The sequence below is a fragment of the Cyprinodon tularosa genome, unplaced genomic scaffold (genome assembly GCF_016077235.1).
Source record: "Cyprinodon tularosa strain WSP-4 unplaced genomic scaffold, ASM1607723v1 ctg21, whole genome shotgun sequence".
Classification (NCBI taxonomy): domain Eukaryota; kingdom Metazoa; phylum Chordata; class Actinopteri; order Cyprinodontiformes; family Cyprinodontidae; genus Cyprinodon; species Cyprinodon tularosa.
This window is the reverse complement of record NW_024038778.1, coordinates 199,243-225,920: the sequence shown is the minus strand read 5'-3', so window position 1 is coordinate 225,920 and position 26,678 is coordinate 199,243. Positions and strand designations below refer to the sequence as shown.

Here is a 26,678-nt window from a genome sequence, read left to right as displayed (position 1 = left end):
TTAGTGAAACTAATTACATTCTTTATAAACATAGAAGATAAAGGCAAATAGAAATGGTTGAAAACCATAATCTATAAAAATGATGCAAGGGTTTTACAGTTCAACATGGATTTTATGTTTGATAACCAAAGTTTATCATAAAGAGTTTGTACAGAACTGAGTGTTTCTGAGATAATAACAGTGGGTAGGAACCCTGATGGCTAGGATTTGCTTATTAAGACAATGGACCTCATGCTAGCAGACACAAGGAGGGTGGTTTTAAAGTGCTGTGATAGACCAAAACCTATCAGGATCTGCTCCCACTTGCCTGTGGTTACTATCAGTTTCTGCTGGGTTGCTGTTAGAAAACAGCTAAACAAATGAAATAATCAGAAATCATAAAAAAAAAAAAAATTGTTTAGCAACAGACACCTTCACTGTCTTTGGACAGACCTAATACCTCTGTTGATTTCAGTTTTAAGAAAGGAGGAAGAGTTTCTAGATGCTACTGGCTGCCAATGGCTTGAAAGCCTGGCAGCAGGCTAGTTTTGTCCTTAGTGGGGCCTGATGAATTGTCTAACAAATAGCTCTTATAAAATTAGAGTGAGAAAATGTGCAGTTAGTCTGTTTTGCAGCTGTCTGGTTCTGGACAGTATGCTGCAGGGTTTACTTCACCTTCAACAGATTTTGGACAATGTGTTCCCTCATCCTGCAGAGACAGCCATTCAGGTGATTCCCCCCAATCTGGCTGTGCAATGGACACAGGGCAAAAGAGAAAGATAGATGGGGGTGTCGAGGCTTTATAGCTAACTTGACAGGGCGGGCTCACGTGGCTGCAGCTTAGAGAGCAAAGCAAGCCTGCATCCTCTTCCACCAATATTTAAAATAAGTCATGGCTATTGCAATAAATTGTGCAAAAGTCTTTAATCATTAATTATCTTATTAGGACTGTCACAACCGACAATAAATCTATTCATGATGTCTATTATGTTTGTGTTAAATGACTTAACCCGGACAAATATGATGCATTTATTGTAAACCAGTTGTAATTAAAAGTGGCAATGCATCAAACCTGTAGCTTTCAGAAAATTCAACCTATGCAGTTTCCTGAGCTGGAAAAACAGCAACCAGTGGGCTTCTCAGTCTTCACTGTCACTGGAAAGTTTAATGGCCTAAAACAATACAAAAAACTTCTCTTTTGGTGAAGTCGATAATCAGGCATTTCAAAAAATGGTTCAAAGTTTTACATTAAATGCAACATAACAGGAAAACAAACCCGTAAGAAAGCACCACAGCTGCACAAAAAACAACTTACTTAAGACGATCAAAGATTTTTTTGGTTGTGTGACTTCTATTTCCATTTTATGTATTTTGGTTTTCTTTTAGTTTTTTCTCACAATCTAATTCTTAGTTAAAAAAAAAACTGACTTCAAGTTGTCCTCCAGTTCCAGCCTTCTTTAGAAATTAAAGTTTATTAATCTTTAATAAGGAATACTGACATTATTTTAGCATCATTTTGCAGATGATCTTATCATTTATCCCACTTATTTTTGGGATAATTTATCATGCAGAAACCTCTTTATTTGTAAATGTATGTTTTTAGCTGATGACCAAACACCCTGCGAAGCGCCTGGGCTGTGGTCCAGAAGGAGAAAGGGACATCAAGGAGCATGCCTTCTTCCGCTATATCGACTGGGAAAAACTGGAAAATAAGGAGGTCCAGCCCCCTTTCAAACCAAAAGCTGTAAGTATATTGCACACTTACACACGGCGCACTTATAATGGTTTTCAGTCCTTACTTTTTGCATTAGAAATTTTCCCTAATAACAAAGGAGGTTGCATACTTAATCCCACCTGTGAGGTAAGTTATAGGTCTGGTTAAATCCTCAAATACCAGAGCACAACCATCCTTTACCATTGGTCACTACTCTGACAAATGGAAAACTAAGATTTGTTAGTGTAGTCACCAATGAAGAACCTGTATGCTCACTGCTTTCATATAGACCAATGGAATTCCACAGTTTTGGCTGTTGGTGATTTGATTGGTTGATGCCATGTTTTAGTTTTTCTCTTTTTTCTCTTTTTGTTGTTGTTGTCTCTGTTTTCTTCACCTCACCCTTCATCAAACTCAATCCATCCCTCTATCTCTCTCCTCTCCACGGCAGTGTGGGCGTGATGCAGAGAACTTTGATCGCTTTTTCACACGCAACCCCCCAGAGCTGACTCCCGCAGATCAGGAGCTAATATCCAACCTGGACCAGGAAGATTTCCATGGATTCTCATTTATTAACCCCGAGTACAACCACCCAACTCAATGATCATGTAACATATCTCCTGGCTTTATTAGAAACCGCCCACACTTCACAAGCAAACTTAAGAAGAAACAAACAAACAAAAATGAATTCTTATGATGTCATATCAGCAAACTTTAATTCATGAAGACCTGATGTAACATATTTACATTTTTTTATAACTCAGGTCTGAAAGGTTTAAAGATATTTGAGCATTTGGGGAACATGTTTATTATTAAGTTTATTTTTGTTTTGTTTGTGAAGAGAATACCATATTGGTTTGTTAGAGATGGAGATGAAGGTGCTTTAGCTTAGCTTAGCATCTTGCCATAACTACAGAAGCATCTGAAAGTTAATAGCTTGCCTCTTCTATAGCCTACGTTCTATGCTTCCTATTTGTCAGTGATTATTTAATATTATAAATGGTAATAATCCAATACAGTTGAATTAAGTGTTTAATTTCATTAACAATGAAAATAAAACAAACCAGCACTATAAACGGGAGAGAAAAACAACATTATGCAAAAATCTGGTTCATCAGTGATGCAGCCGTTAGCTTAATGATCCAGAGACATCTGGAAACCACTAACATGCCTAATTTTACAGTCTATAAAACCCATGTTATTCACATCATCCATTTCATATCATCAATAGAAAACAGCATTGTTACCTTTTGCCTTACAAGTGTCTTACATTTAGCTTAATTGAGTATAGCATTCAATTCAGTATAAGCTTAGTTCACTGTAGCATGAATGTCAGAAATGTTTGGGGAACCAGAAACAACTATTATTAGGACATAATTGCAGCACATCATGCACAAAGGTTTACATTGTTGGGTTTCACTTTTGTGGCTCATAAATGTCATATTCATGGTTAAAAACAAAAATTCTTTGCTTATATTAGCATTAAGAGTTGCTGTTTAAAAAAAAAAGGTATATTATTTAAACATTTTAATGAAACACTTTGTCTAAAACAAATAAATAGCTAGTCTGTATATATATTCGTGAAACTAATTGTTTTCCAATTTCGCTTCGATTGATGGTGAACTATTTGGTAAATGCAGGTTTTGTAACCTACTTTCAAAGCCAAAGGGGTCATTCGTGTCCTGAAAACTTTATTATTAAGGAAAAGTTGAGGCGATTTAATGGATGTTTATCAGACAAGTTACTCTAACATACTAGCGTCATTTAGGGTTTTATGCATAGTTTGTACTTTATTATTAAACACCTGTTTACATCCATGCAAAGCTGCCAACGACTCTGTGCAGCTATGGTTAAACACTTTTGAAGTATCGGCTAGTTGTGGAAACATGGAAAAGCAGTGTGATAATAATCTATTTTCCCCCAATACTGATATTTTTCTTTTTAAGCTTTCAGAAAATGTACAGCTGGGTTAGGTGTAGGGTTAGGGTTAGCTGAACGCTACTCAATAGTTCCATCTGTCTGAGAACACAGTAGATCCAGAGGCAGCTGAAAGTCCATTTACCTGCAGCTTCTTATCTGCATTCTAACCTAAGCTTATCACCTTCAGTCTCCAGCTCTTTATCCAACAAGACCTTAACTTTTAGAAGGAAGGCAAAAAATGCAACCTGCAAATGACAATTGGTTTAATATTATTCAGATAGAAATACAGACATATGCACAACTGAAAGCAACAAACCCAAATGATCATATATCCATGATTCAAGATACCAGGCCAGTATGTTTTCCAGTAGCAACTCTGTTCTGGGACCAGTGTAGTTAAGTTGCATCTGCTGCTCTTGTGTCAGCCCTTCTAGCTGTATTTCATCAGTATGGAAATGTTTCTTACATCTGAATGCCTCACATCAAGCAGACTGCTGGATGCCAGAGTCCGACCTGAATGTGCTATGTCTCTGTATCACCCTCCCTGTAAACTGCCTATTGATTAGGACGACCCCTCTTCGATGTTGATGAGTGTACTATGATCACATGCTGGTAATTCATACAGTGTAAGTGAAAACTGACGATTGCTTTGCTATTATTGTTTGAATACTAGTTTCCTAATGTTGGCTTTACTTTTTGTAGGATCAAATACTATTACACTTTCTGTTGGATGTTGTGGTGAACTTGCCTGCATTATTTTTGCTGGTTTATGATCCTTGTGCACAAAAGCAGCAAGAGTTACAGATTTTTGTTTTTGCTTTCACTGTTTTCACTGGAAGTTTATTACTTTTTTCCCTGGAAACAAGTTTATCCCTATCACACTGTGTTTTTATTCACTGAGGGCATATCTTTTCTTGTAAACATTTTTTTTTCCCAGAATTGATCACATGACGTAGATATTTAGACTTTTGCAAAGTTGTTAGTTTGTTATCCTTCAGAAACAAGATTTTCCAGAAGTGCCAAAATAAGGTTCAGAATCAAAAGGATGTAGAGAAAAAAACTGCTCCCAACAGCTGTGATAAAGAGCAGCCATCTAGTGCCATTTTGCAATACAGGTATGATCATCATGATATGCATTAGAGCCTTTCCTAACTGTTTACCAACATTATAATGTCCCTTGAAAGTTTCATATATAAGATAAATCGTCTGAGTTGTATTATACTTTTGTAACTGTGTAACGATATGACGTAGTAACAATGTGTCAAATCTTGTTCTTTGAGCTTGTATCTCACAACAAGTGCAGGAAGGCAACATCAGAGAAACCTGCTTTTTAAAGATCACGATTCTCGCAGAGGAGAACCATAAGCACTAATCGTGATAATGGTAACTGTGAAAAATGTTGAGATACAACAGAGAAATATATATATAGATATATTGAGAGAGATATATGAACTATTTGAATAAGTTTTGTTGGATGAGAGATGCTATTGTAGATTGTGTAATTGCCCCGTATGACTGGAAACTGATAATATACTCACTGGTGCCTGCCAGACTACTCCTGCTGTGTCTGCCTTCTTACTGTTGCAACATGTTTGATCATTTGTTCAACGCTTTGTTTTGGTGTCTTGGATTTTTTTCCTGGAGCGATACATCAAGTCGATAGTTTACAATGTCAGGTCTGGAATGCAGAACGCTGGTACCCTCGAGATGAGGTCAAATTTGGAAGATCATTGAATCATTAGTAAGTTATAACTGCAACTTATAATTATTTGTTATTGGACAATCATTCTAAGTCATTGCAACTGTTTCAAGTAGACTTTTCCAACAAAAAAAAAAGAAGGAATTTAATCTGTCTTAGGCCAGCGATTTTTCTATTTTTCCTAATATATGCTTTTCGGTGATCAGTCTTAACTTATGCAAAGCCTGTTTTATGTTTTTTTTTCCTTTTAAAATGTTTCCACATTTTAAGAGAAGGGCAGCAGAGTCGACATTCTCATGAATTCCCACAAATGTATTTCCCTTATAAGTGTGGCAACAATTAAGAGGGAGTAAACAGACTATACAACAGTTTAAGATTCATTGCCAAGAAGCAATGTTAAATTAAAAGTTCTATGTCATACTTTTTGTTAACCTGGCAAAGTCAACTATAGGACCATATATGATGAGATATTGCCTTTGGTACGACAGAGTATTCATTTGTTTTGAAAATTCAGATTATACTCCTGGTGATATTTTACCATAACCTGACACCGCCAGATGGATTTGCTCCGCATATCCATCTGGAAACCTTCCGTTGAAGTAATTTTGGGAAGGGGCGAAAATACTGGTTAGCTGGTAGGCCTATGTTGGTGATAGATGGGCCAAATAAACCAATCAGATCAACGAAACGTATGACGTACTAACAGAGCGACGACGAAAACACAACCACAAGCCAGGCTACTCTTGCCGAAACCAGTCGGGAGAAGAGCAAAAACATCTTTTCCTCTGAGAAAAGCCTCCAGAGCAGTGTTTTGCTCTTCTTTCAGTGGAGAAATACTCTGTAATTCCGATAAAACTTGCTCGATAGCCACGCTAACCGCTAGTTTCATCGGCTGAAGCCGCCATGTTCTTTAGACTGAACTGTCGCGCTTCTCGTTGCCTCACACCTCAACCCGCCTCAAAGCCAACATTGATTGGACGTTCGTTTGGTGAACGGCTCCAAATTTTCTTTAACGGAGAGTCTCCAGACTGATCTGGGAGTGAAACCTTGAAAGCCTGTGAGATCAGGATGGTCTCACGAGGCTAATTTTCCCAACCCTAGAAAAAAAAAAAAAACTGGACTTGCCTGTGATCCCGCCTCGTTTATGATCTCACCCTAAAGCTGCCTCAGTATGGTAACATGCCACTTCTGGTAATTAGGCTCTTCTTTGGAAAGGATAAATAAAGTCTAAAACCACATTTTAATGACTAGACATTAGCTAAAAGAAGAACAGTCGCTGTCACTGTGCAGATTAACTGCTAATAGAGCTCCTTCGTTTCAACTAGTGCTCTGCCTCACATCACCCATCATTGATCACAGAAAGTAGGTATTTTGTCTACATGTCAGGTGCAGCACGGTGAAGGTAGGTGTCTTCAGTTCCTTATTGAAATGTTAAGTTGTGTGCAGATTTTTAGGCTTGTAATATGAGGGGAAAAAAACTGTTGAAGATCTGTTGAAAAAGACTTATTCACCAAATGTCAATTGTAAAATTGCCACTGAGAAATGGCTACGTTACCATCACCCTTCAAAACTACCCTAGAATCAAAAATAAAAACTTATTTCTTTCTGTATATTTTGTTTAACATTTTAACAGCTTTAAAAAATGTTATTAAGAAGGTCCCACAAAAAAATGCCTCTCATTAAATGTGAGTCCAAAAAAACAAAAAGATGCCTTTAGAATAGGACATTTGTGCTGTATTGACATTTTTTTATAGATCTTAGATATCACCACAGCTACATTTATTCAGCATCAGCTAAAGATACAGCTCAATTAATCAGAAGATAATGAAAAATAATTTTTTTTAACATTTATTTTAGAAAGTGAAATCAGTAAATGCATTAATTGGTGGATAATCCAGGCACAGAAAGTAGAAAATCTGTACATTTACTTTTAACCATTTGCTTTTAAAGCCCCACCATACAGATTGAGACCTAATCACCTGGTTAAGTGAACAAGATGATGGTAAATTCTGCAGTTTTCTTGGCTTGGATTATTCACATATTGACTACATATAAAGAAATATTACCAGCCTTTATTTCTTGCGATTGTGATTATTGTGGCTTAAATACAATGGTAAGCAGAAATTGAGTGTTTCAAAAACTTTTAATATACCCTATCTGTAGAAAGGTGAGTATATGAACATAAAAACTGGTCTGAGCTATAATGAATATAATTGGCCTGATATGTAATGGATTTCAGACCAACTGTCATGTTCGAAACCTTCCTCTTGACAGTGGATTCTCTACAGGGTTCAAGCCAGGCGAGTTTGATAGCTAACCAAACTCACCATTTACATTATCTAGTTGCTGTTGATTTGCCTTTCATGGGGTCAACAGTAAGGAGGAAAGGATCAGAAAGGAGCTTGTATGTCATTACATAATGGAAATCTAGATGAAAGTCAAACTTGGACTAAAGCCTTTTGTAAAAAACTATGTCTTAGACTAATGGATTGAATGCATTTAACAAACGAGAGCATATAAAGGTGTGTGCATTTGCATGAGTTACACACAGCACACTGTTTATTTTTGTCCTTTTCCATGAGTTGGTCTGGACGTATGCCACTTCTAACCTAAAATATTGTGGGATTCCTCATAGCTCCTTAGAGCCAGTGAGGGACACATCAGGCTCCTATGATAAAGAAACCATATCGGCAGAAAAGCAGGTTCCTTTTCTTACCTCCTTCCTTCCTACTAGCTCTGTTCAGACAGTATTTATCATGCCTGAAGCATGTCTTCTTTGGTAGAGTGTCCATGTAGACTCTACCAAATTCCTGAATTAATTTAGCTTCAAACTAAATCCAATCCAAATCTTTCCAAAATAGTCAAGTTTGATAAGCCATAATCATCAAAACAAATAAAAGCTTTTAATAGTTCAATAATGTGTAGAGTACTTGCATACCTTTTTCCCTCTTTACGAAATGAACAATGAAAAATTCTGAACTTTTTCACAATATTCAATTATTTCTAAACAGTCCTTGTTAACCCTGTATAAAAAATGTATGTTGAACAATAGGCTGAAAAAGTTTTGAGCTAGCCATCATTTCAGCTGGAACCCCTGTGATGAGTCATAAGGAGGTAGGAAATCAAACGTATATAATCCGTGTGTCGTCTTGCCGAGGGGCTCGCTGCTCCACCTTCTCTGTCTGAAACCCTTTCCAGCTGTCGTTGGTTTGGTATCGATCCTCGTCCCTATACTGGAACATTTCCTCTTTTTGGCTTTTGACGTTTGTGTCATTCTCTCTGCATCTGTGCTGGTGATGTGATTTGGGTGGCTTTTCCATCTTTGTATTTTTGAGGTTGTTGGCATTGCCTTTGTGTGTGTGTTTTTTTTATTGAAGGTAACCTTTTCTTTGTGCTTTTTATAGCCCGTTTCCCATAGTATAGTCTTTTGCCAAGCCTATCTTGCAATAACTTACAGGTTAACAGAAGCGTGTAGAAAACCACTGACCTCATACACTATATTGCCAAAAGTATTTGCTCACCTGCCTTGACTCACATATGAGCTTAAGTGACATCCCGTTCCTAATCCATAGGGTTCAATATGACGTCGGTCCACCCTTTGCAGCCAGAACAGCTTCAACTCTTCTGGGAAGGCTGTCCACAAGGTTTAGGAGTGTGTTTATGGGAATTTTTGACCATTCTTCCAGAAGCGCATTTGTGAGGTCGCACACTGATGTTGGACGAGAAGGCCTGGCTCTCAGTCTCCGCTCTAATTCATCCCAAAGGTGTTCTATCGGGTTGAGGTCAGGACTCTGTGCAGGCCAGTCAAGTTCATCCACACCAGACTCTGTCATCCATGTCTTTATGGACCTTGCTTTGTGCACTGGTGCACAGTCATGTTGGAAGAGGAAGGGGCCAGCTCCAAACTGTTCCCACAAAGTTGGGAGCATGGAATTGTCCAAAATGTCTTGGTATGCTGAAGCATTCAGAGTTCCTTTCACTGGAACTAAGGGGCCAAGCCCAGCTCCTGAAAAACAACCCCACACCATAATCCCCCCTCCACCAAACTTTACACTTGGCACAATGCAGTCAGACAAGTACCGTTCTCCTGGCAACCGCCAAACCCAGACCCGTCCATCAGATTGCCAGATGGAGAAGCGCGATTCGTCACTCCAGAGAACGCGTCTCCACTGCTCTAGAGTCCAGTGGCGGCGTGCTTTACACCACCGCATCCGACGCTTTGCATTGCACTTGGTGATGTATGGCTTGGATGCAGCTGCTCGACCATGGAAACCCATTCCATGAAGCTCTCTGCGCACTGTTCTTGAGCTAATCTGAAGGCCACATGAAGTTTGGAGGTCTGTAGTGATTGACTCTGCAGAAAGTTGGCGACCTCTTCGCACTATGCGCGTCAGCATCCGCTGACCCCGCTCCGTCAGTTTACGTGGCCTACCACTTCGTGGCTGAGTTGCTGTCGTTCCCAAACACTTCCATTTTCTTATAATACAGCTGACAGTTGACTGTGGAATATTTAGGAGCGAGGAAATTTCACGACTGGATTTGTTGCACAGGTGGCATCCTATCACAGTTCCACGCTGGAATTCACTGAGCTCCTGAGAGCGACCCATTCTTTCACAAATGTTTGTAAAAACAGTCTGCATGCCTAGGTGCTTGAATTTATACACCTGTGGCCATGGAAGTGATTGGAACACCTGATTCCAATAATTTGGATGGGTGAGCAAATACTTTTGGCAATATAGTGTATCTTAAAACTGAAGCCTATACCTGATCCAAAGTAATTAGCACTTTGCTTTAAAACAAAAGCAAACTGATTGGATATGAATGAACTCAACAGTTGCAGCTGAAGATTTGATCAGCTTCTTAGGGAATATTTTACTGTTAAATTAGCAGGCCGTGTAAACATTGTTGACTTTTCTCGTTCATAAATGTAGAAATTTTCTGTCGGTACATATCAGCAGGGGAGCCCAATCATGACAGATGATGCCTCAGTGTTCATTCTCTACTTCCTGGAGCTTTTTTTTTATCACTTTCCTGAAATACTTAGTGGGATTAGGTTCTCAGGAGTTTTGTCCCCTTATTACTAAAATTTGATAAGGAGACATTTTCTCTCATGTTCTGAAGCGCACTGGGAAAAAAATCTAGATCTAGATAAATACTTTTTTCTTAAAATAAGTGCATTTGTTCTTGAATTGAGGAGGTAAGTGAGACACTTTGCCAATGGAACAAGACATTTACATTATAAATAAGAAAAAAACTATTGCATTGTCTTATTTCAACCAATATTGTCTAATTATCTTATTTTAAGAGTAAAAATACTCATTCCATTGGCAAATCATCTTATTTACCTACTCAAGTTAAGCGTAAATACACTTAATTTTAGAATTTTGACTTATTTCTAGATAGTTTTTTGCAGTGAAGGCTATTGATATAGTGTGTGAATTGTTGGAGGCTTATCTCTATGTACTCTACCAAACATGATTTCCACAGGATTCACAGTAGCTCTTAACTTGCACTATCTAGGCTAGTTATTTTCTAGAGGTCCCAAGCAATCAGTGTTGAAAAATCCTCAGCTGCAACATATTTTATTACCTACAGAAAGACTATGCTTAAACCTTTACTTTAATAGAGGTGGCTTCTTTGCTGTCTTTTTTGTTTCAGGGCAGGTTCCCAAAAGTCCTTTTTGTTCTGCCCTGCTCTGTAGGATATCCTCCCAATTTGTTAGAAATTTCCTCACTGCAGATTAATCTTTCCACAGGACATTGTTGATGTCTTTGGTAAAATTTGTCCTCCAGATATATTCTTATTAAATATTTTCAGATATGAGATCATTTTAGATGAGGTGAAGGTAGTTGCAATAATTTCTTTACCACTGGTAACACTTGAAAACAATGGTTTTAAGCACACATGTCTCTTTCATAGTGATCCAGCTGCTGATTAGATTAACACGGCAGTCAGGCGTTTTAAAAACAGATACGGACCGACTGGCTTCAGGTTTTTAATTTATTTATTTTACTTTATGGTATAAAAAAAGTAAAAGTTTTATTTAAAAAAACACATTTGCATTACTGTTAAACTTTTAGCCATGAATGCACTTAATGCATTATGTGGAAATAAAATAAAAAATATTTTACTGCAATTTGTGCTAACTTGTAATAGAACACAAACTCATTCTTTTTTTTTTTACTTCTGAAATCCTTCAATAATTAATAAAATATCCACTATTTGCTTTTTAAGAAGGCTAAATTAAATTGGATAAAATTATTGCTAATTTGCTTTTATTAACCAACCTTAAAATTGGAGAATTTTGCCAGCCCTTATGACTGAATTTTAAACAATAATACGTTTAGTCTGCAATTAAATGTCAAATACTAATCAAATTGGAGAAAGTGTGAAGTACTAGAGTTGAAATTCTACTCTAGTGTTTCCCTACTGGTATCTCATCTCAAATAAGCTTTAACCAACATGTTTAATCCCAATTCAGGACACATTGTGGGAATAAGATCTCCTGATTGTGCAACACATTTTTAGCTATTGTCTGTCAATCACATCATCTTTCATTGAAAGCTTTTAACAATCTTGCCCTCACATTTTGCAAACTTTTTGCAACCCATCTGAGTGACATAATATGGTTGCCTATAATCGGAGCAAATAGTTCACCCAGTCACGCATATTTGTTGTCATTTAAAGGATTTATATGTGACAGATTGTACATCTTTGTTCCTGCATAAATGTTCACGTCTGTTCCTGCTCTGTATTTAATTTGTGGTAAAATTATGTCTCCTTCCTTCCTTTTATCTATGTGCTTTTTGTAGCTGTCAGCAGAGCCTCTTGTTAGACCTCTTTCCGCTTTTTCTGAATCTTACATTTTCTGATGTCTTTTTCTCAATCTACCATTCCACAGTTGCATGTCTCTAACCTATTTCAATTATTTGTGCCAGAAATCTCGCAAAGATGTCGGCAACTTTGACAAGGAGTTCACCAAGATGGCGGTGGAGCTGACACCGACGGACAAGCTCTTCATCATGAATCTGGACCAGAACGAGTTCCAGGGATTCTCCTACACCAACCCTGAGTTTGTCATACAAGTCTGAGGACATCCCTGTGGATAGACGAGGCTCAAAACTAAACAACAAAAAAATCAGCCCAACTACAGTACTGTGTAAAAGTTTTAAACAGCCCCTGATACTTACAATAAACAGCTAAACTGCCTTATTATCTTATAAAGTCCCCCCCCCCCCCACACACACACACACACATACACAAATACACACTTTTTAAAGGGCTTTTAAGGCTTTTCTTTGGACTTCAGCATCTTTTTTTTTTTTTCGCTTATATTAAGTTCATGATGGCATCTTTTGACATGTTTACGCAATGAATGAAATGTTAAATACCTCTATTGAGAATCATTAGCACTTGTGTGTTAAAGAAAGCAAACTTGCAGTTTGGGCCAGAAAAGATATTTGCACCTAATCCTCCTGCAGGTGCATGAGTTGATGGTACACATTTTCATTCAAGATGGATGAAAGCTGCTTGTTACAAAGGCTGCATTTGTAGTTGACTAATTCACTAAAGCCCTTCGATTATTATGTTTTAAAAAATTTGTAATACAAAAATTTGCAAGAGTAAGCGGGCAGCTTGCTCCAAATTTTTCTAAGCTGGTCCGTGTGCAGAAATGTACTTCTTTCTTGGTAATGGAAGTAAAAAGCACACCTTATGAGTTTAAAACCAAGCTTTGATAATTGACTAACCAGTTAGTAGATTTTGATAAGATGAATTGCGACTAAGGATTGATGAAACACTTTGTCAAATCATCAAATGTAGATATTTATATCAGCTTGGAAGAATGTATTTTTCATGGTACAGGCCAAAGAAAAGTCGGACGTTTAATTAGCGACCTATTTACCAAGTGGAGCTTTGGATTTCAGGCTGCAAGCGGTCTGTTATATCAAAGACATTCAGCAAATAAAACCGAGGAAAAAAAAAAAAAGATACCAGTGTTTTTAGGTTTCCAAGTATATAGCTAAAGCAATGAAAATAAAAAAAATACAACTTTATGATGAATAAAACATCTGCTGCTAAGATGACATGTAATCAGCTTTTTAACTGGTGGGAATTAATTCAACTTTATTTGACTGAAAGTATTGATTTCCATAGTTTTCTAAGATAAGGGCAAAACAAAGTGTTTTTACAGCACATAAAGTCAATATAATGTTATAGCAAACTTGTCTTTGTTATCAAAACGTCACAGATCCAATAGAAGCACAGACAGTTTTACTGTGCAGCAGGATGGTGGCCCAGAAAGCTGAAATCTGTTAGCGAGAGTTTACCAGCTTAACTACTGAATCAGCCACCCAAGAAAACAGCTGAAAGACCATAAAAGTGGAAATATTTGACAAAAAAAATTGAGTGATGCAACATCCTCAGGTTGTGAGTGTATAAGCTGATAACTTTTGAGGAATTACTTTCTTTTTACAGTTTTCTATCTCCTGACCCACAGTGTGTTTCAAAGCTGTAGTGAAAGACAAAAACACCTTTGTAAAAGGCTTGTAGTACTGTAAAATACCCAGAGATATTTAGTCTGGTATTTTTGAAACAACGCTGGTTCATCCCCTTTTGATTTAAGAGTAATCTCATTTGCAACAGATTTTTTTTTTTTTTTTTTTTTTTTACAAAGGAGGCTCTTCTAAAATTCCTGTATGGTAAGCTAGAAACAAAGAGGTAAAAGGATGCTAAAGTCTGAAGAAAACTTCAAACCATCTTCAGAAAACATACAGGATGGTTGATGAACGTATTAAATTGGTTTATAAGAACACATCTCCTTAGAAGCAAGTGATTAAAAATACCGGTTGATTAAAGTCTTTTGCACAGTACTGTACATTTCCCTCCTTATTTGTTAACCTTTTTCAGAAAGTCAAGCCGACCTCATGTCATTAAAACATTGATATTTTCAAACCGATCCTCAGAAGCACTGGCAGTAAGTTGTAATCATATAGATGACTTTTCTTCTAAAACATGAAGAGCAGAAAAGGCCTGAGATGATGATCTACCAGGGTGGTGGCTGCCGTGTCTCCAGGAAACAGCAGCAGTTGATAACATTAAGAGGACCTTTGCCATAAGCGGATCAAGATTTACTGCAAACGTGTAGCTTTGTGTTCTGTCGATCATGAAGCAAGTGTTTGTTTACTTGATTTCCTTCTCCTCTGCTGCAGAGAATGACGTCATGAACATTTAGTCATTGATAAATCAAACATGTCTGTGCAGGCAGCCTTTCAGAGAAGGGCAAGATTCAGAACTAGGACTTGTAACTTCATGTCTAAGCTAGTCCTGTACTTAGTCTTAAGCATGTCTCGTCTTCCAAGTTGATGCAAAAAAGAAAAACTACTCTTTTTCACATGTCCTCATGATTCTCTTTGTATTGCAGTGGGTTAGTGATGTACAAGCTTTGACAGTCCTTGTGGTGGAGCTCCTCTATGCATGCCATATCTGTTGATACTGTATACTATTTTTATTTATTTTTTTGTCATATTTGAAGTGAAGACACTGAGTTGTCCTGAATGTATTGATCCAAGTTGTCTCTTTGGGCTAAAATCCTGCTTTAGTTTCTACTCCTAAATGCTGAATTTATGTTTTTTCAAAGGTTATATGGAGATAATGAACTTATACGACACTAACTGCAAAACTAGACGTATACCTCTGTAAGACTTGTTTCTATGTATGTGTAAATATGAAGGAGAAATAGAAGTAGGAGTGTTTTTTTCATGTAATCTCACACTTCTCTACTATTCTTCACTGTCCATTTTGTTTTTGTTTTTTACAATGATTCCAAGTTTTTTTTGCAATCCTGTTATCCCCTCTCTCTTCTTTGTCTTCTAGCTTTACATATGCACTTTATTTTTTTATATTTGTTCCTTCCTTCTCATTCCCCACTGGCATACTTACAGTGAAAGGTAGTGAAATGAGATTAAAAACCTATGGGGAAGAGGAGAGATTTACTATGCAAAAGGCAGAAGCTCAAAAGGAAAAGAAGACAAGCTGAAGAAATAAAAGGACACTTTAGATATGATGCATGAATCATCTTTATCTGAAGAGACAAATATTAAAAGCATTAAAAGGAATCCTCATGAAATTACATTTTCTTTCGTTTTATTTCTGTTTACAAACTCATTGACTAATCAAACCAGACATGAGAAACAAACTATAAAAGGCAGGTTACACATTTATTTTGTATTATAATAATAAAAGGACTTCCTCTTCTTTCATCAGCATATTTCTTCTAATAAATTACTGGCTGACAAAGAGACTGGCTGGAGTTGGCTCCTTAAATGTATTCTAAGTTGGGATTCTCTGGTGTGACTTTAAGCAACCAGCTATAGTATAAATACAGACATTTCCAACCCTGTCTTAAACAGGTGAGTGGAAAAGTTTCCCATTCTGACCAGTCGACATCTGATTAAAACCTCCCAGTATATTCATTAATACCGCCTGTTGTTAAAAGCAGCATTTGTACATCAAATTTTAGTGGGAAAACCAGGCTAATGGATTAGAAACAGTGGATAACTCTCCTAAAATGTTGATTTTTTTCCCCTCTCATCTTGCTCCTAAGTATTGGTAGGACTTGTGCTAGTTTTTTTTTGCCAGTTTTTTCATTTGGACTCTAAAACAGAAATATAATTCAAACCATTGTGTCGAAGATCTCGCTTTATGTTTAGATCATCCTTCTGGAAGATAAACCTCCACCCTGAGGTGAAGTCTTTTCGTAGCCTCTCATCAGGTTTCTCTTTGAACCGCCGTAGTTCGCTACCGGTAATTAGTTTTAGCCAGTTGCTCATCATACCTGACAAGCTCTTCTACCTTTGTTATAGAAAAGCATCAATCCAAGGCACACCTTTAATAAGACGGTGGACAACTGAAGCTCTTCCAGTTCAAATTGAGAAAAACTGTAAAAAAAAAAAGGAAGAACATCTCCACACTATAGTACTGCCAGCACTGTTCTTTAGCACGGGGATGGTGCATTCCTAAATGCTCTTCTTTCCTCCACACTTGTATGTTGGACACGTGTTCACATGTTGATGCAAACTAGCTAGAGCACATTCTTCCAGATACTTTTAGCATTCCTCTGTCCCCAATGCAACCTGCATCTAATGTCTTTTCTTTTTCTTTTTAACACTGTCCTGATAAAGGACGAATTTGTTGAGTTAACAAAAATAAGTCTGTTAGCTTCAGATGTTGCTTTAAAACCAAATTCTGCTTTGAACATCCCAACAACTTTCTCCCTGACCTCTCTAGTGTATGACTTGTTCCTGATGATGTAGTTTGTACACTAATGTGCTCTTATGCAGAGGTTCCTTAACGTTTTGCCTTCTGACACGAAAAACGTTACCACCATGGTGTCATGGCCCAAAGTATTGGCATTTCCAAAAAGTAAACAACAAAAAACACAAACTACAAAACTACAAACTATTGACCATAGCAAAAAAAGTATAGTAGAAATAAAAACAGCACCAACAACCTATGTGTTTGGTTTTGTCCATTTCTAATTGAGTTTTTAATATCTTTAACATAATTGTGCTTCATCATGATCAGTTTTTTTGTTTAGTTTGATTTCTGTAGAGGATCTCAAGACCAAATTTATCCTTGACCCTAATTTTGAGAATCATTGCTCTAAGGAACCTAGGAGGCCTTCACAAAACAGTTTTTTCAAAGGTAGAAATACATATGGTAGACGATACTCTCTTCTACTCCTACTACTTCCCAAGGAAATTATTTAAGCTGCCTTAATTGTGGATTCTAATGCAAATCACACTTTTTTTAGGTCTGTATTTTTAAAATGCATCTATGGTCCCAATAATAGACATCAAATTTTAGGATTCCCTATAATGAAACAAAATTTGGAAAGTTTCTAGAGGTGTGAATGTTCTTTCTTTTATTTTCCAACTTCTTCTAATTGTCTTTTTCTATCTAAACATGTTTGCAGCATATGATGGACTGATTTTACAACTTTAGAAACTGTTTCAGTATTAATTTGCTTCTTCTGTGCTGTCCTCCACGATGCAGAGTTCATCTGGACTTTGTGACCCAGCAGCACACCCACCCACCCACACACACCCCCTCATTGGCAGGCGGGGTTATCACTCGGTTCTGTTATTTGAGGACAGACTTTCCTCTATCAACTTTCCATTTCGCTTCAGCAAGAGCAACATCCCCTCTGTTCCTCTTCTTTGCCATCAGACCCGGGGACCCAACTTTATGAGTTTTGCGCTGCCTGCAAATGGCAACGCTTTCCAAACCCGTGCGTCCTTCATCCAACTGGAGTTACGCACAGATGAGACATTTGGCACCAGTTCTAATCGGCCTCTGAGTCCTGAAATGGTGCATCTTTAGGTGAAGCTGCTCGGTTTGAAGAAGTGGGGGGAAAAAAGCCACCATGAGGGTTTGTAACAGGGGGATGATGATGCTTCTCACCACGGCGGGGGCTTTCTGCGCGTTCAGCCTCATGACCATCGCAGTGGGCACAGACTACTGGCTTTACTCCCGTGGGATGTGCCGCTCCAAGAACCTGAACGACAACGAGACCGTCCATAAAAACGAGGAGGTCCTGACCCACTCTGGGCTTTGGAGGACCTGCTGCACCGAGGGTAGGACTCAATATAGGCGCAAAAACTTTATTAACATTGTTTAATTTGAATGATTGTTGCTGAAAAATATTAAAAACACACAAAAAGCTGTTAAAAGATGTAAACAACAGACGCATCTACAACAGTAAAGTCCAAATTAAGTCTATAATGTGCACATGCCAAATAACATTAAGATTACTAAAGTAATCTCACTGGACGATCTCAGTAGGATCTATTTACGGTAATACTATAGAAAAGGGGTTTTATAACGTTGATCTCCAATAATACTGTCCTGCAGTTTCTGCATGCAAAAAATAAAAAATAAAATAAAAGGTTAATCACCAGGCCTATGCCAAACTTGCTTGCAAATCGAGAAAATAATTTATCCTTTTGATGCAGGTGTGTTGGTGCAGGGAATCATGCAGAAGCTGCAGAATAATGGCAGTTGATGTTTCCTTCCTCTGTTATAGAATATATGACTTTCTAAGAGGTAGAACAATGGGTTAAGCTCAAGCATCAATGCTTTTTCACATACAGAGTCTCAGTGTCCTGGATAATAAATCTTATTAAACTGCAAATGAAAATTTGCATGATTTACATCAAATAATATAATAAGAAACAAGAAAGGTAGCTTGGGAAATTATTGTTTTCTCCATGCAAGCAACTAAGCTCTAAAGGCTGGCTCCCCAAAAAGAGCTAATCAGTATTACGACTATTAAAAAGTTGTGTAGACTGTATGTATAATTTGCACAAAAAGTTCCAAAAAATGTATTTATAAAGTTTTCTTTTTAGGCAACAAGTTTGCATATTTTTAAAGTAAAGTCAACCCAATTTTTTCTACGATGGAAGTGATTTAAACTTTTTTTGTTATTATTTTAATACATGTAGGGGGTGTAATTATTCTGGTTTATGTAGGCTTAGACTGTAGACCCAACAGACAATAGTTATCATTTTATATTTATTCAATTGGAGTCTGATAATGTTTTTAATCTACTGAGAGCTGCATGCAGAGGATCCCATCTACCACAATGCACAACCTCTGCTTGGTTTTTCATGTAGCAGAATTTTCTAACACAAAAGCTTTCTAAACTGCAAGTGTTTGTGACAGTCATTTTATTATAACCTACAGTATGTCAGACCTTCTGTTAGTTCACAAAGAATGGGAATACCTGAGCCGTCGTCTTCCTTTAAATGTGGCCAAAGGAGTTTTTAAATGAAAAACAATATTTATGCTTGTAAATGTGCAAAATAAATAAATAAAATGCAATAATGAAAAAAAGATTAGTTAAGTAAGAGCTTATTATGGCCAGAGCATTGTAAAATAACAACAATAATTATAATAATAGCAATAAAACATTTTCTCCATTAAAAAAGTGCAGCATAAAGCCTGATGCCACATTTCATTGTGAAGTAAAGCTGTAATAAAAATCTTTTTTTTCTCCAAAGTGCAAATAAATGTTTAAATTGATTTAAGGTCGCTTGTTTGTTTGCAAATCTTTATGTCCTTGGAAAAAATATTTTTTTTAGGCATTATGAGTCATACTTGAAGTTTATGATTTGAAGTGTTTCCCTGCAGTGCATCCCAGATTCAATCTTTGATCTATTCATTTTTCATTGAATGGAATAATTTATCGGGATTCATCTTGCAGAAGAAAAAACAGCACAGACATTTAATAGTGGGTCAAAAATTGATGGAAGTAATATTTTTCATTATTTATTCATGTTTGATAACAGCCTTTCCCCTCCAATACTCCAGCATCCACTGAATGATCCAGTAATCTTCCAGACTAAATTAAATGCTCACTCTCTTTTATTCTGAGGCAATGTCCAGCTACTCCCTCACTCAGCTCCAAAGTGGTTTAATGGAGAGGCAACTCTTTAGTAAAGAACGTCAATGCTTTTTACAACATTGTGTGCGAGAGTATTTTTGTGTGTCAGTATGAGTCAATGAAAGCCACAAACAGGCAGAGTAATCAGTAGCTGAGATGAAATGTTTTAAAGGTTTTACTTGTCTTTATTGTTAAATATCTACCTTTCCTACATATAAGCTTAGTTATTATTTTCATCTTTAAACGCTGCTGTTAAAAAAACTATTTGAATGAATAACAGGCAAAAAAAGTCATTTATAAACCAGATACTGAAAGATACACTAGCTAATCTAGAAGTTGAGTAGGAAGACATAAACTACCTTTCAAGGTATCCACACCCCTTGAACATTTTCCCCTAATAATAATAATAATAATGAATTGGTTGTATTCTAATTTTATATTGGAGATTAATTCATATTGCTGATGTAGAGGTAAAATTATTAATATGCATCTTTCACAAAGTCAAAAAAATTGTAGAATATATTTTTTTAACCCCGTCTACTCTGATATCCCTAAACAGAATTCTGAAGTTCAACTTCCAATAGCCTCTAATTTCTAATAATACGTCTATCGTTAAAAGTGACTCTCTGTTTAAATCCAGCTTTTCTGTGAAGGCCCAAGAGTTTGTAACAGGACATTAGTGAACAACTGGCAACATGGAGACAAAGAAACACAGCAGCCAGATAGAGCTTTTCAGTTGGCGGTCTCATGAGTATCAAATCTAAAATAATACTTTGACCTCTGCGAAGACGCAGCCGCCTCGCTGGAGAGGAGAACAGTAAACAGAGGAGCAGCAAGGTGGCTCTAGAGCTGTTAAGATCTATAGAACAAATGGGGGAATCTTTTTACTTTACAGCCATTATTCATCAAACCATTTAAGGAAAACCATGTCAAAGGAAAGGTATTGTTGAAGCCATGGAGGAAACAGTAAACAGTGTGGAAGAATCAGATGAAACAAACTCTGAACTTTGAACTTCTACAGTGTTAAAATTTACTATCTCCACTTTGTTTTTGCAGCATCATGCTTTAGGGATGCTTGATGTGTTGTTTAGTGTAATTCGCTGCAAAATCAATTTACTTTGCATTCAAACATTTAGAGTTATAATGTTGTTGTGCATTTTTTTATATGGTCATATGTGATGTTTTTGCTTTTGTTTTGTTCTAGCTCTGCTTTATAACTCCAGTTTTAGTGATGCCTAAATAGTTGAATGGTGGCTATTTTCCTCTTGGTTAAAACAGTACATGATGACACATGCACTTTGTTGCTTATGAATAAAAATCCCCAATGAAATACATAAATGTTTGAGGTTGTAAATGAAAAGTTCAGTGCAGGATCTCAGCTTCTCTCTGCGGCTGTATTATATCCACTGTCATTAACTGTGTTCTGGTTACCAGGAAGGGCAAATTTACCTTCTAATCGATCGAGATGGCAGTTAGAGACAGATTTGTCAATATATTCCTGTGTGTGTAAATGTTGACAGGAACAGCATGACTCAGTGACAGCTGGAAGCTTGTGTTAAGCTGAGCTTTGCTTTCTATGTTGATCCACACCACGATAAGACAGAGTGGATGTTAGCTTTTCCACTCACATCTTTCCTCTTCTTCCTTTAACTGTGTTAGATGAAAAGAGTAGAAGCGTGTCAGTAAATTTTGAATATAAGAAAAATTAAAAGAGGTCATCTTATGATCATGAAAACTGTTAGCTTAAGCCACCATGTATGAGAATCTATTTGTTACAAATAGTATTTTTTTCTTTGTCTTTCAGGAATATTTCAAGGTGTTTGTAAAGATATTGATCACTTCCCTGATGATGCAGACTATGAGCAGGATGCTGCAGAGTATTTACTAAGTAAGTAGCAGATTAGCATGTCTAACAGTGCCATCTTACCTTTAAATGGCTGACTCAATGCTTTCAATACCCCTGAACGTCTCTCTTCAGGGGCAGTCCGAGCCTCCAGCCTCTTCCCGATCCTCAGTGTGGGGCTACTTTTTCTTGGGGGTTTGTGTGTCGCTGCAAGCGAGTTCTACAAGTCCCGCTACAATGTCATTCTCACCGCTGGTATTCTGTTTGTCTCTGCAGGTCAGACACATACCACACAGGGAAACACTGTTTTTTTTTCTTAGCTTATTGCAAACTAAGTAAAAAAAAAAGTATAGAAATAAAATCCAGGCTAAGGCTAATGAACTGCCATCTTGGCTGGATGTTAAATTTAAAAACAAAATATGTTTTATGCTGCTTTTAAGGTTCTTCTATTGGTTTTGGTGCTCTGTTTAACAAAACAATTAGCTAAATATGTATTTTACCCCCTTTTGATTAAACTTACTTAAATGAAATCCCTTTAAAGTAATTACAATTTTGCTTGACCACGTCAGGATAATGTATCATTTCAAAGGGAAAATTATGCTGGATCTGAAAATATAAACCTGTGGTGCTTGTCTGAAATCACTGAAATCAGTGAATCATCACTGATTTAATGCTTTGCTCAGGTCTTGCTCCAGATTCTTGATCAAGTTTGATCTGGGCTTTTGCTGGGCCATCGTAAAAAATGAATATAATTCAATCCAAATCATTCTATTGTAGTTCAGAACATGTTGGATGGTTGTCCTGCCAGAAGATGAATCTCTACCCAAGTCTCAAGCTTTTTGCCACCTGTTACAATTATATTTCTATTTCAGCTGTGTATTTAACTCTATTGACCCTTAGCAACTCTCCTAAGAATATTTTTCCCACAGCATAATGATGCCACCATCATGTTCCATAATGGGATGATGTGGTTGATTTTTCACAACAAATACCGTTTTGCATTCAGAGCAAAAGGTTATATTTGTGTATGGCTTGCAGAAAACATTTAAGTCGAACTCATCATGACTTTCTTTTAACAATGGCTGCCTTTAACTATGGCTTTGGGTGAATTCTTCAGTGAAATTCAAATTCAGAGGGCAAAAAGAGAAGAAAAGCTAAATTACGAGATGCAGAAGAGAATAAAGTATAAAATGTAACATAAACTCTAAACTAACCTTAATTTATCAAAATATACAATTAGAAGATACAAAAAATAGGGGAAAAAAACCCGTACCAAAATATAGAAGTGAAAGACACCAAAAAATTTAAATTAGGTAGAAAATTAGACTCCACCTTAGCTGAGATCTTCTAGGTTTGGGTGTTTTGTCTGCTTCCCTGACTAAAGCTCTCCTTTCTCCGTCTGTTAGTTTTCATAAATAGGAATGTTTTGGTAGATGTTCCAAGTTAGAATTATTGTTTCATAACCAAATCCTGCTTTAATTCCCAAAAAGAAAAAAAAAAACAACAAACAAACCACTGGACTTGTTTTCCAAGTTGGAAGACGTTTCGCTTCCCATCCAGAAAGTTTTCTCAATTCCAAATGTCTGGAGTAGCGTTGAGTTCCAGGCTTTATAGGGTAGCACAACAAAAGCCTTGTTATGGTTTGAAAACATGCAAATTTAACTAAAAACAGGTCCACCCCTTAGTAATGGGGAGTCATTGAGGTCGCTGTTGGCCTGAAATTCCCGAAACTGGTCCATGCATCTGTAAAGAGGAATCGTTAGGTTTGTTGTTCGCTTGGCTAAACAGGCCAGATGTTTTGATCCCCTGCATGGTGATGAGAAGTGAGGATAGCCAGGCCAACAACGACCCTGACGCAGGGGCGCCGTATTGGGGAGAAAAGTTAGGACAATTCTAAGGGCCCTTGACTGAGGGGGCCAAAAGAAGAAGAAAAGATTTTTCCCGCTATTTTTTTCAAATATAAAAATTAAATTCAGCAGTAAAATAAATAATTTTCCTTTTCTCTCCCATTTTTCAGCAGTAAACAGTGAAACAAAGCATAAATATATTGACACCCCCCACCCACTGTGAAATTGCAATAAATTGTTTGGTCCTGCATTGCATCAGGTCTCCCAGTCTGTCACCGGCAGTTTGCTCGTACCGGGGCTTAAATGCAACATGCACATCATTTAAATAGTGATAACGAAAGAAACTAACTAACAAGAATATGTGTAAATAAACAGCAGTGTGATAACAACTAAAAATGCAGCGCCCCAAAGTCTGGGGTTCAAAAAGGAACGGAAAGGAAGGAGAAAGAGGAGAGAAGGAGAAGGCATCGGATACCGTGACCCAGTTTTTCCCACTCTTGGTTTTTTCAGAAACGTTTCTTAAATTAATAGTTCAAATTAATGATAGATTATTAACCTGTTGGGTAAAATAGGATAGCTATCTGCTGGATACAACTAAGTAGTTATTCTCCCTCAGTTTCGGAGGGGATTAACATCATTAATGATGCCGACTAGCTGGTTGCTGTCCGAAAAGTTTTTAATTATTATTTTGTTGTGTTTCGTTTTTAGTTTTCCAAGAAAAAATAAACCAGGATTAATCCAGCATTTATTTAGTCTATTATGTGTCTGTAAATAGCACAAAGGCACACAGGGAGGAGAGTTTACCTTCATCAACCAGACCAGGAAACAGGAAAACACTGTAGTCCTCAGAGGATTAGCACCAGCTAAACGCTAGTAGATGTTTAGCAGGATATTTACATTAAATAATTGTTGTTGTCCCTCCTTCATCATATAAACAGATGATCCGCCTGCAGCAATCCTGCTTTAAGCTTGTCCACATCCCTGACCTTCAGATAATAGAAATAGACCCTGTTTGTATATTAGGTGACCCCCTTGAAGCAATTCTTTGCATCAAATTTTATTGAGTTGTATTAGTGTAAAGGTCGGTAAATGTGAATGAGATTTCTTTTTCCGAATTGTATTGCTAAAACATTTAACACATTGTTCTGTTCTCTTGTACAGGTCTTAGTAACATAATTGGCATCATTGTGTACATATCAGCCAACTCAGGAGACCCCAGTCAGAGCGACAACAAGAAGAGTTACTCCTATGGCTGGTCATTTTACTTCGGGGCACTGTCGTTTGTGCTGGCTGAGATGGTGGGTGTCCTGGCAGTGCATGTGTTTATAGAAAAGCACAGGCAGCTTCGCACCAAAGGCCGGCCCTCGCTTATGAAGCCACCCATCTCCCGAAACTTATCTTACCGCAACCGCTACTACCAGAACCGCAGCCGACGCTACAGCTACAGGAGCAACCACAGCATGGCAGACTCAACCACACATGGCTACCAAACATCAGCGGTACGTCACCAGGATCCCAGCGTCCCCAATGAATCTAAAGTCGCCACTATGATGGGATCAGAGTTTCTTTTGTACGCCTTAAACTCACCTCTGAAGGAAAGCAAGATTGACATGGCTGAGGAGGATTTAGCAACCGCAACTCACAACACAGACATGTTGCCGGGAAACTGTGTGTCCAATAGAAGAACCACACCTGTCTGAGAGGGGCCAAACTGGGGAGACAGTCTTCCTCGTGGTTCAAGGACAGTGGAGACTTTTCTTTTCTTCTGTTGGTTGATTATTTCAGATTCAGACTGAACCATTTTACTTTATTACAGCAAGAGTCAACAGAAACAGATGTTTACTTACTTCATAAAAGGACACAACACCCTATTTTCTTACTTTCTGACATCCTTAATCAAAATGTTCATTTTTCTGTCCTATTTTGCTAAATACCAGAATAATGACAAAGGTTTAATTATTATTTTTGTGGATTTTAAAGGTTTACATACGTTTAGATTGTTATGCTATTAAACTTTTTGAAAAACCCCAGATGATGACAGTATTTTATAAGCTTCCTCTAGTTTAATATACAACACTTCAGTTACATTAAGAGACTACTATGGCTCAAACATGTATGAGGTTATGAGAAATTAAAGCAAGCAGTCAAGACATCAGGAATACAGTGTTAGACCTTCAAAGTCTGGTTAATCCTTGGATACAACTTCCAGTTTCCTAATGTACACCATTCATTTCTATCACCGACTGTTCCGGGACATATACAAGTTTAAAAACCAATTATATTTCTGACACAGTAACTTTTAAAACAAAGACAAGTTCTGTATCTCAGAGATAAAGTGTTTTGATGTGACATGTGCACAACATCACCAACAGAACATAAAACAAAGCTTGTAAAAATGTTGGAAAGGTGTTTTACTATCCAGCATGAAAGAAGCCCTCCAGCAACTTGGCCTGAAAGGTTGTTCCAAAAGCAACATGAGAAGGCAAGCAACAGTTTGCATATGCATTCAAGGACAAAGCCTAACTCTGGTGAACATAATGATCGTCATTATATTTAATGAAACACTGGGGATGCTTTTAATTCTGAGACCTCAATCCCAACTGTGACATACAGAGTCGGAACCATCATGATGTGGGGGCAATTAGCTGCAGGACGAACTGGTGCATTTAAAAAACATAAATGGCATCAAGAAGAAAAAACAACATTATCTGGATATACTGATACAACAACTCAAGACATCAACCAGGAACTTTAAGCTTGGATACAAAAGAGTCTTCTAAAAGGACCTCAGCCAACCTTCAACTTTAGGTATAAAGACTGGGTTAAGGGACCCATACGCTATACTACAGTTAAACTGTCATCACAGAGTCCTGATCTCAGTCTTATAGAAAGAACTGTAGAGGTCTAAGTGAATAAGGCAACCTGCAAACCTAACTTGGTTCAACCAGTTCTGCCAGGAGGACTATCCCAGCAAACTGTGTTCTAGTTATATATATATATATATATATATATATATATATATATATATATATATATATATATATATATATATATATATATTGAGAGCGAGAGAGAAAATAAAGATGTAGATAAACAGATAGATTTTATTTGCACTATGCAAAGCACTTTGTACATTTTTTTACTGTGAGAGGTGCTACATAAATAAAGTTTACTTGCTATCTTACTATTCTAGGAAGCATGTGGAAAGCTTACCAAATAGACTAACTAAAGTT

General features: G+C 37.1%; 2 protein-coding genes across 3 annotated transcripts in view; both read left to right on the top strand.

The window, feature by feature from the left end:
- The window catches only part of LOC119783658 (protein kinase C beta type-like), a 68,297-nt gene extending 52,856 nt beyond the window's left edge, over positions 1-15,441 (top strand). The window contains exons 16-17 of one of the 2 annotated variants that reach the window (XM_038285282.1): positions 1,583-1,723; positions 12,251-15,441. In XM_038285282.1, coding sequence (XP_038141210.1) covers positions 1,583-1,723; positions 12,251-12,403 — 294 coding nt within the window. In that variant the 3' untranslated portion in view covers positions 12,404-15,441. Of the gene's footprint in view, positions 1-1,582; positions 1,724-2,144; positions 2,718-12,250 lie in introns of those variants that run through there. The other variant, XM_038285281.1, reaches the window with a different exon arrangement.
- Positions 15,442-17,464: 2,023 nt separating this feature from the next.
- On the top strand, positions 17,465-26,407 carry LOC119783652 (voltage-dependent calcium channel gamma-3 subunit-like). The gene is made up of 4 exons (XM_038285274.1): positions 17,465-17,947; positions 21,560-21,643; positions 21,734-21,874; positions 24,607-26,407. Exons 1-4 carry the CDS (start codon positions 17,737-17,739, stop codon positions 25,143-25,145), a joined length of 975 nt encoding a protein of 324 aa, XP_038141202.1. The 5' UTR covers positions 17,465-17,736; the 3' UTR covers positions 25,146-26,407.
- Positions 26,408-26,678: the final 271 nt, after the last annotated feature.

What these genes read in the sequence shown, in the direction of transcription:
- LOC119783652 (XM_038285274.1), top strand. Translation starts at nt 17,737, where the DNA reads ATGAGGGTTTGTAACAGGGGGATGATGATGCTTCTCACCACGGCGGGG. An exon ending in TGCTGCAGAGTATTTACTAA is followed by an intron (nt 21,644 to 21,733) that starts GTAAGTAGCAGA and finishes GTCTCTCTTCAG; the next exon opens with GGGCAGTCCGAGCCTCCAGC. An exon ending in TATTCTGTTTGTCTCTGCAG is followed by an intron (nt 21,875 to 24,606) that starts GTCAGACACATA and finishes TCTCTTGTACAG; the next exon opens with GTCTTAGTAACATAATTGGC.